Source organism: Podarcis filfolensis (genome assembly GCF_964270895.1).
Source record: "Podarcis filfolensis genome assembly, chromosome: 4".
Taxonomy (NCBI): Eukaryota; Metazoa; Chordata; class Lepidosauria; order Squamata; family Lacertidae; genus Podarcis; species Podarcis filfolensis.
Genome location: NC_139607.1, coordinates 42061100 through 42079618, shown reverse-complemented (window position 1 = coordinate 42079618; position 18519 = coordinate 42061100). Strand labels below are relative to the sequence as shown.

The 18519-nt window shown below is 41.5% G+C and overlaps 1 protein-coding gene across 1 annotated transcript in view; it reads right to left on the bottom strand.

Annotated features, from left to right (window-relative positions):
• Window positions 1-18519, bottom strand: part of PTCHD1 (patched domain containing 1) — a 107666-nt gene that overhangs the window by 38698 nt on the left and 50449 nt on the right. Inside the window, exons 3-4 of the mRNA XM_083612269.1 lie at window positions 1365-14489; window positions 779-848 (exon numbers count right to left, since the gene is read on the bottom strand). Of these exons, the coding sequence (XP_083468395.1) occupies window positions 12835-14489 (1655 nt within the window). The 3' untranslated portion in view covers window positions 779-848; window positions 1365-12834. The remainder of the gene's footprint in view (window positions 1-778; window positions 849-1364; window positions 14490-18519) is intronic.

Genomic DNA, 18519 nt, shown 5'->3' with positions numbered 1-18519 from the left:
TTCTGAAAAGAAGTCCCTGTTGCCTCTGAGAAATGCAAATTCTAATGCCATAGGGATGCTTCAGCAGAAAACTGGGCAAGGGGAGACATTGCTACCTTCCTCCTGTAAGTGAGCTTGGAACTGTTCCCCACATGTCCCAGACAGGAATGGAGAGCCTGTGGTCCTCCAGAGGTTGCTGGACTCCCATCCTCCCTAGCCAGCATGCCAATGGTCAGGGAGGGTGAGAAGTATAGTCCAACATCTTGGGATGTGGTACTGCCTGATAGGTTTTTCTGCTATGCATGTTTGCATTAAGAACACTGACATACCCATCTTTTCTGAGAGCATTGTGATAGACCAAAACATGGTTATCACTTAATTTTTGATAGCATAGAAGGCATAGGTAGGAGGTTTAACAGCCTAGAAATGCATTAACCTCATGCAGATTTTGTCCTACAAATCAGCAAGGGCTGGTAGAGACCATGCTGCTACAGCAGCTGTTTCTTAGGTCCATCCGCACAAATCCTAAAATTCTCCCTCAAACCATTTTGTGCCCGCAGAGAGGACTTTCATAAGCCCACAAGAAAGAAGTGTGCTGAATTAACTTTTAAGAACCAAATAAATCACCCCCATCTCCTGTTTTTTTGCTTTCTATCTTGGTGTGCCAGAACAATAGTTCCATATTAAAAATAGGTATCATAATTCATCTCTTCAGGATGTCCCCCCTTAAAAAAAACACTGCCCAATTGTTCTTATCCAACTGTATAATTATGATCTGATTTAAGAAGCCAGTTCTTACCTTTGTCTTCTAATAGACTTCTTGAAAACCATGCCAGTTGGACATATCAAGGAAACATTGAATGGGTTGGCTGGAAGAAAGTTCCATGATTATAAACATTAAATTCTGAGAGAGAATTCCCCGGTCCCCAAATATTAACAGATCAATCAACCCAGTAAAAACATGTGGCTTTAGTGCTGCACACCAAGTGAAATGTGAGTGGAGGAAAGACATATATTTTCAGCTTTGAGCTTGGATTTTCAGATAAACCTTCCTTAGATTTGAGGGGCATCATTGCTTACAGGTCAGGATGACTCTCCCCAGACCACACACCCCACCCCACCCTGGAAAAAAATATCACCAGAGAATTGTCAAGGAGAAGCAATTTCAGAAAGAAGTACTGCTGAAGAGAGGTTTCTCTGGGCCAGTAAATTTCCACATATATGCTCTTCAGAATTCTTCCCATTTCTCTAGACATTCAGCGCCTCTAGAAAAAAGATTTGAGTGGCATGGGTTTTGCTTACACTTATGATCTGAACATAAATGTTTGGAATTTATTTCTAGGTCTAGTTGATGGTAAACACACACACAAAAAGCACAATCTTACCTTGCAGTGTGTGGCTTTGGATCACATTTGTATCTGAAGCAGCTGTGTCCAGCTTCTATTATACTTCAGCTTCAATTGAAAAGGTTGCTTGGGGCAGGGCTGAATTGGATAGATGGTTTTCTCTGCACAGTGGTAAAGCTTTGGACTTGATGGTCTTTTGCTTCTTTCAAAACCTACAATTCCATCCATAGTGTACCATAAAGCAGGTACTTGGCAGGAGCAAGAAACAACAGCATCTTAGGTACCTGTAAGGCAGGGAATATCTTGAATATTATTATTACGAATTGCTACGAGGGCAGAACAATTAAGTTCAGAAGTGTCTGGGCCTGTAGGATGGAATTTCAATGCTAGCCTCCTTGGAGGAGGAGTGAGGAGACAGCGAGGCTGATATGGTGTAGGCAGCGCCAATCCGGTGTCACCACTTCTTGTGAAACCTTTGGGTGAGCTGAAATTCCAGAACTTGGCTCAGATGTTACACATCTTATAGCTGAGTCTGCTATGAACCTCTAGTCCCTATGAACATCTAGAAATTCAATCAAGCTTGGTTTATGTTCGATCAAGCATAAATGGGAGCAGAAATTCCTTCCTGTATACAGAGAAGCTGGCTGTAAAATGTTGGTTGGCTCATACTACGATAATAAAGCTTCCTCTCTGGCTGTACATAGTGCTGATTGGGAATCGTGGAGCCCCGTCACTCTGAAAGTGCCCCCCCCCCAGTATTAAAAATCCAAAATGATTGGCTTTTAAAGAAAGGTATTGAATAAATGTTCTAAATGACTAAACACCCTGAAAATCAACTGGGGGCAGAGGGATGGGAAGATGAAACCTGCCCTCCCCCAAAGTCTGAATGGAGATGCCAGCAAAAATCCATGCTAGAAAATCCATACTTGGTACATGGGCCAATAGAGGAATGAAGCTGGGGGAATGGCACAGCAGAAAAAGCTGTATGTATGTCATTCTTGGGCCTAAACCTATTTATTCCCATTGATGTGTGCTTAAATGGGTTGTCCAGTGGGACTGCAACAATTTCCTACAGTTGTACAATTCTTTGTATAAAATTGATATAAACCAGTACAAATATACCAAAAAACACATTTTTTTAAATGTGTGCTTTATTTTTTTTAAACCTGTATAAATAAATACAAAATGACAAAGAGGTTTATGTTTACTAAACATTGCATTTGATTGTATGACATTACACAGTGTCTGTCACAATAGGTTGACTTAAAATTGTGTCCCTTCAGCTGTTGGTGCATAATTACATAACTTTGTAGGATACAATTAGTCCTGAAGCTGCATCCAGCCACCCTTTTCAGTGAAACCCCTGAGTGCTTACAATTGCAAAAGAGTGTTAGGGGAGCCATTAAACCATAGTGGCTGAACTCTGGGAATTTTGCAAGGAAAACAAAGAGAGGAAGAGAGAGAAAGAGAGAAGAGAGTTTTTCTTTCAAGAGATAAAATCAACGCCAGGCTTACAAACACATTTCTTTCTTAGAATACGATTTCCTCCTCAGTGGCTGAGAAACCCACAAAACTTTCAAAGCAAAATAAAATAACGATAACAACTCATTTCATTACATTGCTTAGTCACCTGAGATTCGCTTCCTCCCCTTCATGCTCATAGAAAGCTTGGCAATGTATATATTTGATGCACATACACTGCACATGTACTTGAATCACATGTTAAAACTGCATTCCTGGATCTGCCCAACATAATAGCATCCAGAGCTACTCGTGGGTATGAATTCAGCAAGGAGAGCACATGATAGTTGCAAGGTTCAGTCTGAGCTTTGCAAAGCAAACTTAACTATACACTATTTGGTCATTGTCACCATGTCCACAAACATGGACCAGGTGCTCTATGCTAGGGCAGCCCACATTTGAATATGCTGTCGGGTTTTAGTTTCACAGAGCATGAGGAGGAGGGATACAATCAGCCACTAAAAGGAGCCCATGATTCCCCAAACAATTCAACATTCTTACCCATGGAAGGTCAACTGTCAAGGTTCTAAAAGTGTACTTTGGTTTAAAATAAACTGGATTCACCAAATCTGGCCATTTAATAAACTAGTTTTCTTTTCAAGTAAGAGCTCCTCGTTTCTGACCAGCTCATCTGTGGGATTTCACCTCTTCTTTTAGAAGCCTATCACTTTCAAAAGACACACACACCAAAAACACACCCATGTATCAGAATCGTATGACTAATCAGAGTAAGCTGTTGAGGATTGCAGTAAATAAAGACAACTTATTCAGGTCAATTCAGTATCAAGTTCTAGACTGGTATCATAATTAACTACAGGCAACATGTGTCAGGCAATCAATGTTTGGACTATGAATTGTGACTGGCTGGTGATGCCATGTTCCACGGTTTAAGTTTCCATGGTTTAAGTTTTTTAAAAAACTTTTTGTAACAAGGACCATGGTTCTTCTTCTATGGTGGTTTTTGAAAAGGTTCTCAATTAAAATCAGTTCACACACTGTGTACTGCAGTAGCAGATGGTGTGGTGAGGTGGCCCTGCTCCCCTGATCATTGGTCCATCACATCAGTGCTGCTTACTGGGAGGCAAAGGGTAAGAGGTGAGGCAGCAAGGTCAGCATGGTACGAATGCACTGTGGGAGCCAATTTGATGGTCCGGCCAGTACGTTTGCTCTTTGCCAACCTCACTGCCACTTTGCTCTTTACATGTTGGTAAGCAGCAATGACACAGCTGTTGACTAGGTGACCAGAGGTGCCCCACCATGCCACCCACTATTGGTGTACTGTGACCAGTGAAGGCATTCACAGGGTGAAGGCAAAGGGAAAGCAATGTTGGAAGTGGGTGAACATTACCAGGACTCTGCACACTACCTGTAGCTCATTACTGACTTATGTGATTCATCATCAATTCATAAATTACTCTAATCACAACTGATTACACATTGGAGGTAAAATTAAAAGTTCTCCCACATAGGAGGTCATGAATGCAACAACTTGCACCATGGAAGTGCCTGTGATGGAAGCTTCAGTGAAACCTTGGATCGTTAATGCATTATTTTTGTCACAGTCTCACAAACCACCTAAAAACACACAAAAGACAATTGCTGATGAATCATGTCTCTAGCTTGTTAAAAAAAACAATGCCCAAGGAAACCCCGAAGAGCCAAACTTGTCCAAAAGAAAGGCAGGGCTTAACTGTTATCAGGGCTCAGGTCCTCTCTGATACCTTGAAAATGAGTGCTTTCCAAGAACGACACCCCTTTGCAGAGATTCCAGAGCCCTATTCAGATATTTGTTCAACTGTATCTGTGGCAGGGCTCTGCAGGCAAACCCTGAACCTTCCACCCCACCTCCCCATGTTGAATGGAAAGATCTGATGAGAGATTGCATGGCGGTTTGTCAAAACGCAGTTATAGTCCTCCCCCCCCCATCAGGGCTATATGGGAAGGTTGGAGATGGAAAGGATGGGGCTGGAGTGTACAGCTCCATGGCCACTCTGTTGATACAATTAGCAAACACTTCTGATTTACACCCATGTCTGTTATTTGCATGGTGGACTGGAGGGCTGCATCTAAGCTTCCATTACACAAACACTATTACTTCCTGGGTAGGTGACCAGGGCTCAGTCTTCCACTGTTTTGAGTCCTCGAGGCCGGATTCAACTAAGCTGTTGTGGTAGTGGAAACTGGTGCAAAGAGGCCCACTGAAACAACAGGACTTTCTGCCTCTCCCTGCCCCATGTGTCCCCATGCCCTCCCCAAATCTGCCTGGGAGGGTCTGGAGAACGCCCATAACAGTGCACGGGGGCAGGAAAATCGTTCCATCTGGTAAAGAGAAACATATACACTGATGGCAGAATTCCACCTTATGGAAGAATCCTGGAAGCCTTAGAGGAAAGCAAGAACATGCCTGTCTCTCATCACTGACCAAGTGCAGTCTGTCACTGCACACTTAAGACAAATGAGTAGGACTTCCATAGCTATTGGTATGGTTCCCCAGTAGACTCAATCTTGGCGCCATTCTTTTTAGATATTAGAAGGCAGTGATCAGGGACGTAGGAGGAAATGAAGAGACTCTTGTACATGACTACAATGAAAATACTTTCCTACATATGTTTGACTAGAATATTCTATTATGGTTGAAGCCAAAGTTTAAAAATAGCCAGCCTTCATTTCCTTCTGAAGGGCAAAACTAGATTTATTGTTGGAACATATGTTACAGTCAGTTCTTCTTTGTCAAGTTCACACTACATTGCTATAAAAGGGCTTCATGCGTTCAACAATTACTTTATAGTGGTACCTCAGTTTAAGAACAGCCCTGTTTATGAACGATTTGGTTTACGAACTCCACAAAACCGGAAGTAGTGTCCCGGTTTGTGAACTTTACCTCGGTCTAAGAACGAAATCTGAACGGTAGAAGGGCACTGGCGGCAGGAGGCCTCATAAGGGAAAGTGTGCCTTGGTTTAAGAACAGTTTTGGTTTAAGAACAGACTTCCAGAATGGATTCAGTTCGTAAACCGAGGTACCACTGTCGTTGTCTTCCATTTCTAGTCATAGTCATGAACAACTTCATTTTATGCCAGTTCCTTCGCATGAATAAAAGGCAAAAAGAAACTGGTGGCGTTGGGACTAACTACTTTAATTCTATTCCAACAACCTTGCCTGGATTGTAGGCATCATTTCCAACCCAAATGCTTTAGCACAGTCACTAGAGATGAGATGAACTTGCAGCCAATATGGCTATTTAAAAATAATGAGAAATTAGCATGCTATGTTGACTAGCTAGACTGACAGAATGGAAGATGATGGGCAATGCTAGAGGTGGAAATGTTTCTGCTCTAAGTCCTGGAAAAACAACACCTCCCCTAAGAAAATAACATGATCACTTTCCTCCTCTCAATTTACCTGGCAGTTGTTTTCTGTTTTCATGCTCTGTGGCCTCTAAATGATACCTTTTCTTTTTGGAAACCCCATCAAAGTTTTGCTGATGTTTCCCGCTTGCTGGTTCATTACTCCTGCAGCCGAGATTCGTTTTCTTCACTGCTCAGAATTAACAATAGTTGTATGAATATAGAGGTTATGTATTCCAGTCAATAATGGAATTCGCAAGGTTAACCTTTAGTTTCTGCTTGAGGGATCAGCAATACCACTGCAGTTTTCTCAACTGCGCTCTCATTAGTTAGTATTGCCAGGGGCTGAGCACAGCTTTTTACAACAAAGGACAGGTTGGAGAAGTTGATTTGAGGTCCTGGAAGACACACCTTTTGGTGCTTCAAATTCCAAGCCACAGCTTTGGAATCTTGGAGACTCTTGCTCCTTCCAAGCTGGAACATAATGGGGGATAAGTGCCTGGCTCTGTTGGTACAACATCTTGGGTGGGAAGAGAAGGTCCCGTGAGGGAACTTTGAAGCTCAGGACTGAGCTGTTACCCCTGTTTAAAAGAGGAGAGAGTGAATCTGGCAGGCGGTCAAATTCCCCAATGCTTGAGAAGACTGGGTGGGTGCTATGCATAAGGGCAGTCTCAGAAGTGGCTTGATTCCTCTGGAATTCTCTGTGCCACAGCCTCAAATAGCTTTGAAAATAGCACAAGGCATTTCTGTTTAGAAAAGCATTTTGTAGTTTTAAAATGGTTTCTATAAGATGTGTACGTCTGAATTCAAAAGGCAGTCTGCTGATGAAATGATTTTGTGGTGTTTGTGTTCATATTCTACTGATGCATGGCTAGGAATGCTGGAAAATTCTGTCAGGAATGGAAACAGGTGTGGAAATTTGAATGCTTGTTGGTCATAATTAAGTTATTTACTGCATTGTTTTAGGTGTTTTCCTTCCACTGAAAAGCGTTCAAATTAATTATGTTAGTTTCGGTCACAGCAGATGGTTAAATGAACAATGTAGGTTTTAGCAGAAGCCAAACTGCAGCAGAATGGAAACAGCACTGATGGCAAAAAAACATAGAAATCACTGCCCCCCCTTAAATCCCAACACATGGCTATACCTTGTTGTTTTATTATGGGTTTGTTGTCTTTTAGCTGCTGCAAGCCACTCGGAGCAATGCAGATGCATTGGAAGACTGAAATACAAAAGTTTTAAATAAAGATATGGGGAGAAGTTATTTGTGGCTTTGAGGCTATCCCTACTATAAGTTGCATCAAGCTTATGTAGAGGATGATATGGACATATATTCCAGCAATGAATCAACCCATCAATAAACACTATGCAGCCATACCCTGAAGTGATGCTCACCCTGCATTATTGGCAGCCACTCCCATGTAACATAAATAATCAGTATGGCCTTCAACCTTCCACATATACCAGGAAAAAATAGTTTCTTTTAGAGAGCAGTGAGTATGCTACCTCCAGGATCCCCCTCCCATAGTATTTAATTTTAATGCAGGAACATAGGAAGCTGCCTTAAACTGAGTCAAACCATTGATCCATCTAGCTCAGCACTGTCTAGTTGGTCTCCAGGATTTCAGGCAGCATTCTCTCCCAGTCCTATCTGGAGATGCTGAGGATTGAACCTGGGACCTTCAGCATGCAAAGCAGATGATCTACCACTGAGCTATGATCCTCCCCCCAAATATGGTTGAACATGGTGCTTAGTTTTTGTTGTTTGAAGATGGGTTTCCTAAGTGAATTCTGACTTCCCTGAATTTCCCAGCCAAAACAAAACTAGTTTTGTCTCTGCTTTCATGATGGAAACAAGTCATTGACTTCAGCAGGGGTCATCTATGGGCAGGAGAATAAACATGCGGAAGAACAGAAAACAGCACTTAAAAAACCCTACTGCACTGTCATATGAAGCCTCATAGGATGCTAAGAGACATTGGCACCTTTCCGTGTAACATCAAACCATTTAGTAGTCCTTAAGCTTTTACAGGCCTGGCCTCATTTAATAAGGTGGTTGGCATTTAGGGGAAAAAGATGTTTTTCTTTGCTGGATAGATCTTCTTCAGGTTTTTGAACTCTAGTCTTCATCTAATTTGCATTGCTTCCAATAAAATGCTGGGCGTAAGTTTTGGATATGGATCATTTGCAGTGAAATTGTTCCAATTGCTCCAGTTTTTCTTCCTTCATTTCTCCCTAGACTCAGATCACTTGTAAATTGAGAATGAATTTGCACAAAGCCACTATAGGGAATAATATCTCCAGGAATACCAGTGTGAATGAACTTGCTAGGCCAAGTAAATTAAGCTACCGGTAATTCTGCCACCCTGGAGTAAAATCTGCTCTGACCAATCAGTTATTAAATGGGTGTTGTAATGTTTTTAAATGAGTTTTTTGGTTAAAGGAATTATAATAGAGTAAACTTAAAAGCTTACTGTAACTGCCTTTTAAGTGATTAGCACTTAGGGTAAGTGGGTGATATTTTGAAAATGTAATGATGTGCCATAGAAGATCTAAGATCAGTGGCCACAATCCAACACAGAGTTGCTACTTTAAAGCCTCATTAATTCCAGTGAGATTTAAATGTCCATATCTTTGAAATGGATTTATTCCGCTGTGTATCTGGAAGGCAAATTTAGAATCCAGCTTAAAAGCAAGTATGGAAAAATAATTGAAGCAAGTGTACAGATTTTCAGATAAAAGATTCTGCTAGACCATAACCTGGGGTAGGAAGAACAAAATCACTTTCTATGCGTTGGAAATAATTTAAAATTTTCAGCAAAAGAAATATATTTATCTTATTGTAAATTAAATTGTGCCATAGGGCTTCAGTTTCTGTTGGAGTGAATTTGTGAACGAAGAATTTGCTTGCCTCTTTAAAGTAGTTTCTATGTTCCAAAGTGGATCCACCAACAGCAACAGGTCACAAAGGAAAGATAGAGACACCGACAAAGGGACCAACCCATGGCAGACCCAGATGTCAGCTTTGTCTCCATGCCTACTCAGACAAGAGTATTACAGGACCTAATAATGCCATCCATAACATCAGGGGTTCATTCAACTGCTCATCTTCAGTATTATATATGACATCATCTATCAGCCATGCCATTCTGCATTCTAAATAAGACAAACACTCCGGTCGCTATGCAAAAGGATCAAAGGATACAAATCTGACATCAGAAATGACAAGTTCAAAAGCCAGCAGGGGAACATTTCAACCTCCTAGGACTTCATTAAGTGACTTTCAGTGTCTATCCTGGAACAAACAACCTTCAAAGGAATGTCAAACTGTTGAAGTTCACTACTTCATGAGGGTCAATGCACTCACTTGTGGACTAATCCAAGACAAAGAATTTTTAGCACATATAAGAAAGCCACATTGTATGTAGTATTAATATCTGTTTTGTGAATTAGCATCGTACTGCTTGTACTTTTCCGCATCTCATTCCCCATTGACCTCCATGGTTTATAATTCCTTGTCCAAATTATGCAAACTACACACACACAGACACACACCTGCAGCTCAGGATTAAACTGCATGCCAGATTTTCAACCTTTTTGAGTCCACGGCTCCCTTGACCAACTACATTCTTTCTGCAGCACAACTGTGGGACTCAGGAGTTATGTCACCCCTTTCCTGCAGAGCTGGCGGCCTCTCACACTTTTTCAAACACCCTCCCTTGTGGAGTGTTCCCTCAGCCTCCTCTCCTTTCCCCTCTCCTCGAGAGTCCTCCGGGCAGCCAATGCTGCCACCCCTGCTCTCTCAGCTGCCCCCCTGCCCCAAAGAGAGGTGTCTCCTCACACAGGCCTGGGACGCACCTCCTGGCCACCATTTGCCTGGGGAGCTAGTAGCCAGGGCTGCTGCAACAAGCAGCTGTGCGAGCTTTTGGGAGGCAGTGACACGAGAGGGCATCAGAGGAGGGAGGGAAGGAAAGAAAGAGGGACAGAGGCCAGTGTTGCCCATGACACCCCTGACCATCATTCAAGGCACCCCGGGGTGCTACGGCACACTGGTTGAAAACCATTGCTGTATGCAGCCGATGAATCATAGAAGAAAGGTACATTGCAGGTACGTAGCAAGAAGGAAGGTACATTGCAACTTCCAGTTTCTACTGTATATTAATCAGAGTGTTTGTGCTCACAGCGGCTTGCCAAACCTGGGCATTATGGTACTTTGTGTGCCTGTGTGTGATTTCCATTTTAGGAAGGAAAAAGGTTTGGCAGGGACGCAAATGTCTCCTGCTTGAGCACCTCTCAAGCTGGCAAGAATGACAAAATACTTTACATTGAAACAAAACATCTTAACTTGCGCATACATACAGATCCCCAACAGCTGAACAGCAACAAAAGAAGCTCCTCCATCAAAGCGGAGCAGCAAGAATGGCTTGGATGGATATCTGGAAATGAACAAAAGAGACTTCACCAAATCACTAGTTTGTTTCAGCAAATGCTTCGTGTGCTTATCCTCCAAGTTTGTCCAAACTGCAGGCAATCGGAAACATCTGTGATTGAGGAGAGACCACTTTTGTTAGCAAGACGTATGGGAGATAATTTGTGCACTCTTTTAAGTCCTTGACAGATTCCATGGGGGAAATCGGAATGCTTATATACTGTATATAACATCTGAAGACAGAAGCTCATTCTAACTTTTCCCTCTAACAAAAATATTCTTTATTATTGAAAGATTATTTGTGGAAGCCAGACCATTGGTTCACTTTCTTGGCTGTGGCCTGATCCATTCTCTACACTAGCCCATAGGAACTGGCCTAAATGACCCAGTGCCAACAGAAGAGGGCAAATACACTCCTTGCCCTGATCTTGAGGTCAAAACTCATTCTCGGTGTTGGATCTGCAGCAGTCACTGGTACCGCCGCATAAGGGTTCTAGCACAGCTTTTGCACAGCTCCAATGACCAGAAGGTGTTGTTGTTTTTTTCAGGGCAGGTGCAGGGCTAAGAAACAGATCTATAAGGAGATCATAGGATAAGACTGGAAAGTTGGCTACCCAGTGCTTCTTGCCCAATGCCAGTGCAATAATATTGATGACTGGGGTGGGTGGGGGTGGCTTGCAGGTTACTAGCCACAGGATATTTTCCTGTGCCATGGAAGCTAAAGCAGCATCATAAGATTTGGTTTCTAACACTTTCTTTAAAGCTTGTAAGGGGCAGTAGCATTGCTTTAGCTAAGATTGGGAAAGAGACACAAATACCTTAAAAACTCCTCTGGCATAGATCACTGCAATAATGTTAATAATTTATCTGTTAAATTGGTTTCCACCTGTCTCTAGTTTTCTGTATCAAACATTTATTTATTTATTAATTAATTAAGGGCAATCCATTGTTTTCCATTATTATCAGGACATCTGCTCTTAACATAAACTTGATGCAACACTGAGAGTTCAAAAGCCACTTCTTTGAAAGTAGCCCCACTAATTTCCGTGACTCATTGTCTACAGTCAAAATTACTGAAATGGAAATTACTGACAGAGGGTCGTAGCCCACATTACACGTTACGTAAAGCTGCTCATTGAACCTCATCATGTGTATTACTAGTGAATGGCCTGGAGTGAAAGCTCTTATTTGAAAAAGAGCCCTAACATTCACATTTGCTTGATGAAATTTAGGCATCGGAGGCTTATTTCATGGATTTTGGTGGTGAAGTTCTTAATATATCCCTTCTGTATTCTGCCACTAGACCCCCTAGCATATTTAAGAGAGTGCTACAAAATCTAGCATCAGTAAACCAGGTCTCCTAAATGAGACAAACACATTCAGAAAGCGGAGCTGGATCAGAGAACAAGAATTGTCTCTGTGTTGTATACATATCATTATTTCCCTGTTTTCTTTAAAAAGAAAAAAAAGAAATGCTACAAAATCATGTTATCTTAAAAAATATACTGGGGGTTGATTACATTTTAAAACATCTCTTGATTCAGAAAAGAAGGCAACTGCAACATGACCCTACATTGACAGTGATTGCTGTGTTTTACCCTTGCGTATGTATTTTTTAAAAAAATCTTCTTGGCCTTTTGTGGTTGTTGTTGTTTAACAAACTTGCATATGCATTTCCATTCAGAAAAGGCAGCGGAGGGAGGGTGGGGAGGAAGCAACAAAAAGGGAAGTTAGATGTGATGGCTAAGATCCATAATAGCTGACTCACTGACTTGAGTTATTGCTGTATTGAAAGTTTCCTATAGCCTTGATGTCCAAAACGTACACTTAACGGCTCCTTCAGCCTTGACAGTTGACCTTTCAATGTGCTGGGATTTTGCCACAAGGGCAGGAACATCTGCAGGACAAACACAAGCAGTTTGCTATTTAGTCACCAACCCAACTCTTCTACTCTCTTATCTCGGGCAGCAACCCAAACTGACACTCTCTTTGTATTGGGTGAATGTAAATTTCACTGTACTTTTTATGTGAAGGCCAATCAATGTATAGCTATTTCCCCCCCCCCCTTCACACACTGCTTTGGATGCTCCTGGTTTTAATTTGAAAACAGAGATCCAAACACCATTGTTTATATAATCAATATGATTTTCTTCTCTTGGTAAGATCTAGGGTGGCTTTTTTGTTTTGTTTTTAAAAAGAAAAACAAACCAACTAAGTCAGACTGTTGTAATTTGGTCAACCACTCGGGTGCTATCCATATCCACCATTTCAACACATTCTATCTCCTCCCGGTTCTCAGGAGTTTTCTTCTCTTTCCTCTTTTTCTTGGATGGTGGCAGAAAAGTCAGTATCACAGGTAAAATGGCAAAGCAATGAAAGAAGGTGACTAATGCTATCAAAAACAAGCACCTGAACAGTGTACGGGTCAGATTTGAAGGCACAGCTGCGAGAGGAATCAGACCAACAATGTAGCAGAGGTAGCTCTGTAAAATAGCTACCCCATGCACCTCCAGGGCATTCTTCACCCATTTAGTTCTTGTGAAATCTTTGCCCAGGACAAACGTTGACAAGAGAGGTGCACAGTTGTCAACAGTATAATTAATCCCATAAATTAAGCACAGCACAGAAATGCAGTCCAGCTCTACTTTCCACAAGGTCATAAAACCTATAACTCCAAATTCGACTGAGGCAACAGTGAGCGTGAGCCACACATTGATGAGAGAGTCTGCCACCAGGAACGCAGAGAAGAAGAGGAGGAATAAAGCACTGATACAGGAGTTCTGCAAGGGGGCCCCCACGTACGAGGCGTAACGATCCATGTAGACAAAAGAAGGGTTGAAGACAATGAACTTGACCTTGGATTTGAGGGAGAGCTTTCTTAAGGTTTCCAAGAGATGGTAAAGCTCTTCCCGTTTGGTGTCCATGGTCTTGGCCACCAAGAACATTCGAGAGGCCACAATGTCGACTTCGTTGTTGTACTTCTTGGAGAAAATGATATCCTCTGAAAAATGGGCAAACGGGGGCGCTTTCAGAAAGGAGTTCCTCAGCATATCTGTGAAATTCTTTTTGGGTAAACCCGTCGATATGTTGAGTTTTCTAAGGTAATTTAAGTAGCTCTCAAACCACGATATCCTCACAAACCCCTTGGTGTATTCTAGCATATCATCTTGGACGGTCATGTTCCAGTATTCGATGGATTCATAGATATAAAACCCAATGACTGGACTGTAATTACTGAAGTATTTCTGCTGAGCAGCAGTATACTCCATGGTTCGTGTCGCAGTTGCTACAATGTTACTAATGTCTGACTCTTCGTTGACCTGCAGGTAGCCCATTAAGGCAAAGGAAATATAAATAAGGTAAAAGAGAACTACAAAAGGCTTGACATACGTGTTCGTTATCCAGTCACAGTAATAACGCTTGAGGAAACACACCAAGAGGTGGCTTTCGTAGCTGTTTGTCTCCTCTGACTCTGCCGTGTCCTCACTGAATTTGGCTGTCAGAAGAAACCTATACCAGGCAGGCTTCTCTTGCAAGACGTCTGGCTTTGGTACCTTTCTGCAGAAGATACTATGCTGGTAGTTGTTTTCTATGTAGCCAGTAAACACGAGGCTGGAACCATAAAAGGAGAGTACATAGAGGTAGTTGAAGAAAATTGCAATACAGGAATTGCAGCAGAAGAGCCTGGCTGCTTCAATGTTAGTGAAGGGGCTGGCACCTATCCCAAAAGTGACCAGGTACATGGCAGTGGTGAGAGAAAAGGAGAGCATGGAGTCTGCAAACACGGCGGCAGTTCTCTCTTTCACGTGTTGGTCTTCCCTTGTTTTCCTCCAGGAGGACAACATTTCAAAAGTTCCATATAATCCATGCCCTGGAATAAAGGAGAAAGCGACAGTTCAAAGAAAGTCAGGAAGGGAGGACAAACCAGTAAAGGAGAATGTGTCCCAAGGTGCATTCATTTATATGTGCATGTGGGTGTGGTTTTCATCAAGGGTTTTTAAAAATAATAATAATAAAACACACACGCACGCGCGCGCACACACACAATGGAACCATAGCAATCAGGGCTGGTAATGTGCTGTGCTAGGAGGAAGCCACAGCTATCGCTAGGAAGAATTATGCTAGTGAGGACAGTTATTCAATTCAAAACTAAATTATGCATTTTTCATGCCATGTCTTCACTTCAAGAGTTATCAAAGTTAAGAGAACTTTAACTGATATGGAAGTAAAACACTGAGCTTACCTATGAAGTCTATTTTATAAAAGACTGAAATATACTCGGAGTCGAGTGTGGATTTCATGCTCTTTATTCAGCTCATAGTAGTGAGGAATGAACGTTTCCCCAAATATCTGCTTTATATACATTATTTACACAATGGGCCACACGTAATTGGCTAATTCTGGGATTCTCCCGTGGGCCAATCCGGTTGCGGATTCAGTTCCACCTGGAGCTGGATTTGGTGGCTCCTGTGGACCCATCAGACTGCTGCATTGTTCTAGGACCAATCAGACTGCTGCATTCTGAATCCTATTGTTCTAGGACCAATCAGACTGCTGCCTTTTGGATCCTATTAAACTCAGTACATAACAAAGACACAACACAGGGGGGTGTAATGGCACAGAAGATGATTTCCTATCATATTTCCCATGAATAACACTATGGGAGTATGACAGTCACACACACACACATTTTGAGGGGCAGGGGATTTTTCAAAAAATTGCTTGACATTCTCATTTCTCATTTTGTAACTTGAGATACTGCTAAACTGATGGATCATTTGTAAAATGGCAGACAGCATGGATGGCTATGTTTGACAATTTATTGTTCAGTCTTAAATCCTTATTAAATCTTTTATTTGCCAGCTATTGCAGAAATTTTCTACAGCAAACTTAATAAACAGGGAAGAAGACAGCCGTCTAAAAGCCTATTATTGATAAAATTCTGGCAGCTAGTGACTTATATATCATTCTTATCTACATATGAAAATGAAAAGATTTGGAAGCTTATTCAACTCTATCAAATGCATTTTCATATCAATAAAATTAAATGTTTCCTTTCTTCCTTAATTCCTGTATATGTGCCACCTTTCAGGGCAAACCCCTTTCACAACAGCTCACACAAGCAATTTAAACATAAAAAGCATCTAGGTACAATACAGTTAAAAATAATATAAGACAAAACAGAGGAAATCCAAAGCAGCAGTAATAAAACACAACTCAGCACTTTAGGTAAAAGCATACTGGAATAATGTAGTGGGGGGTGAAGGAAACAAAACAAAAGCCCTCCTCAAGACCCTGCTCATGGAAATATATCTGGGGAAAGCTGTGTTTTATTTTGTAGACTGAGCTACTAATTGTACTTTTCCCTGATAGAAAGGATACATTCTAATGCCACATTTCCGTGTTTCTAAATGTTTTTTATTATATTGCCTTTTAATACTGTATTTTACTTTTTTGTTCTCTAATGTCTAATGGATCATTTGTTGATGGGCAGCTATATAAATCTAATAATAAATATTTTCCAAAATTAGAGTGAATTAGGAAGACCATATTTAGGTGGCAGCTTAATATGCACATGAAAAACCATCAGGCTTTTCATTGAATCATTGAAAACCCTGCAGGTTTTCAATCTGATAATACCAGAGTTCAAATTCAGATCTTTAGGTACTCTTAAACTAAAGTAAAACCCCTGCTGAGATTATGTAGAAGGTAATTTCACCTTTTGAAAGGTTTACTCTTGTCTTGGAGAGCACAGAGGTGGCTGGGATCTGAAGGTAAAAGTAAAGGTAAAGGGACCCCTGACCATTAGGTCCAGTCGTGACCAACTCTAGGGTTGCGGTGCTCATCTCGCTTTATTGGCCAAGGGAGCCGGCGTACAGCTTCCGGGTCATGTGGCCAGCATGACTAAGCCACTTCTGGCGAACCAGAGCAGCGCATGGAAATGCCGTTTACCTTCCTGCCGGAGCGGTACCTATTTATCTACTTGCACTTCGTGCTTTCGAACTGCTAGGTGGGCTGGAGCTGGGACCGAGCAACAGGAGCTCACTCCGTCACAGGGATTCGAACTGCCAACCTTCTGATCAGCAAGTCCTAGGCTCTGTGGTTTAACCCACAGCGCCATCCGCGTCCCACGGTACTCTTTAGGTACTCTTAAACTACTTAAGAGTACTTTAGGTACTCTTAAACTAAAGTAAAACCCCTACTGAGATTACGTAGAAGGTAATTTCACCTTTTGAAAGTTTCACTCTTATCTTGGAGAGCACAGAGGTGGCTGGGATCTGAAGGTACTCCCTGCAAATTTCCCAATATTTACAAGTGTAAGGTCTGTGATCCTGTCCATTTTGGATGCAACAGGATCATCATCATTTGTTTTTCTGTCGTAAGAAACATGAATAGACATACAAAATGATATTTAGGTCCTATCTTCAGCGAGACTTCTGCTATTCATCTTCATTTTCCAAACTGCTTTATAGTTGTTTCCGCCAGGCAGGTCAAGACTGTCAATTTGTTAACTAGCACAGTGGCCCCATTAAGCTAATTGGGAGCGCTGAAACTCCCCAGACATAAAATCCTACAAAAAAGTGACTGACATCCTATTGTTAATTATGTTTTAAATAGTTATGTTCTATTCTCAGTAGGGAAAACTATTAAGTCCACTTTCACTGTCTTTATAAAGGCATATTGACCTCTCTCCTTTTAAAAACCCACAACAGCTTGCTTAGTAAAAGAGGCATGGAGAGGTTTGTTCTCATAAGTGCTGTGGACAAGTCTGTCTGAGAATTCTATGTATTATCCACATGAATCTGGCTGCTATTAAACAAAACATTTTGCAACCAAATATCTGCATATTTTACATTTCTGGTGCCATGTTGCAGTCTGCTATAATTATGTACAAAGGCTTTGCCTAGTAACAAGGTATCACATTAAATCATTCGATTAATTGCAGAGATTAAAAAAATAATAATTGTGAAAACACAAGTGGTTTCCCAAAGTGTGCAGGTTCATTTTCCCCTTCTTGTTTCAACAATGAAAAATGTCTTCCGTTTCTAACCCTGCATACACAAACTCTTGCACCTTTGCCTCATATTGATGAGCCATTTGTCTTTATTAGGATTTATTGGTCTTTTTAACGGATGTTCTTGATCCTTTTTCAGCTCCATGGAACATATTTCCTCCACGTTTCAGAATACTTCAGCACTGCTTCAGCTACAAATAATCCATTATCTGGGAAAAGAGGGAGAAATCTGACCTGCTGGGGGGAAAAACGGTTTGGTAGCACAAGATGGACAAAAAGATTATGGTTAAAAATAATGGCTAATCTGAGAGGAGTTTTTGCCGTCTGGAATGCTCAAGCATAGGAGAGCACTAGAAGGACAGAAGCCCAGAGGAAGATTTAAAAAAATAACAATCTAAGCTATCTGACACATCTCCTCCTCTTCCTAGGGCTGAGCATCAGTGTGTTTCCCACTCTGATGAATAAACTCAGCTCGAACTAAACAGACATTAAACACCAAGTAGTAACTTCATGGATACTTTTAGGTATCATTTAAGGAATACGTTTTGCACAGTCCGAGTGAACTGTTTCATTTTGAACCAGATATGGTTTCTTATGCTGAAAGGGTATCTCTTTCTGATTTGAGACCATGTTCTTGCCCTGGGGCTGTAGAAGAGCAAAACACGATGCACGTATAGGAGGCCAGCCAAATCTTTGAGTTATTCACAAATGCAGAGACCACAGAGTATATCGCCAGCTGTGCAGAACTGGCTGTAGGATAAGCACAACCAGCTTCCTTGAACTGATCCACGAATGAGGAAGCCTCAGAGAAGGGAGAAGGGGGCCCACACTGGACAGCCTTTACTATTATCTTCAGAGAACATTGATGTGGAAGCCCATCCACTTC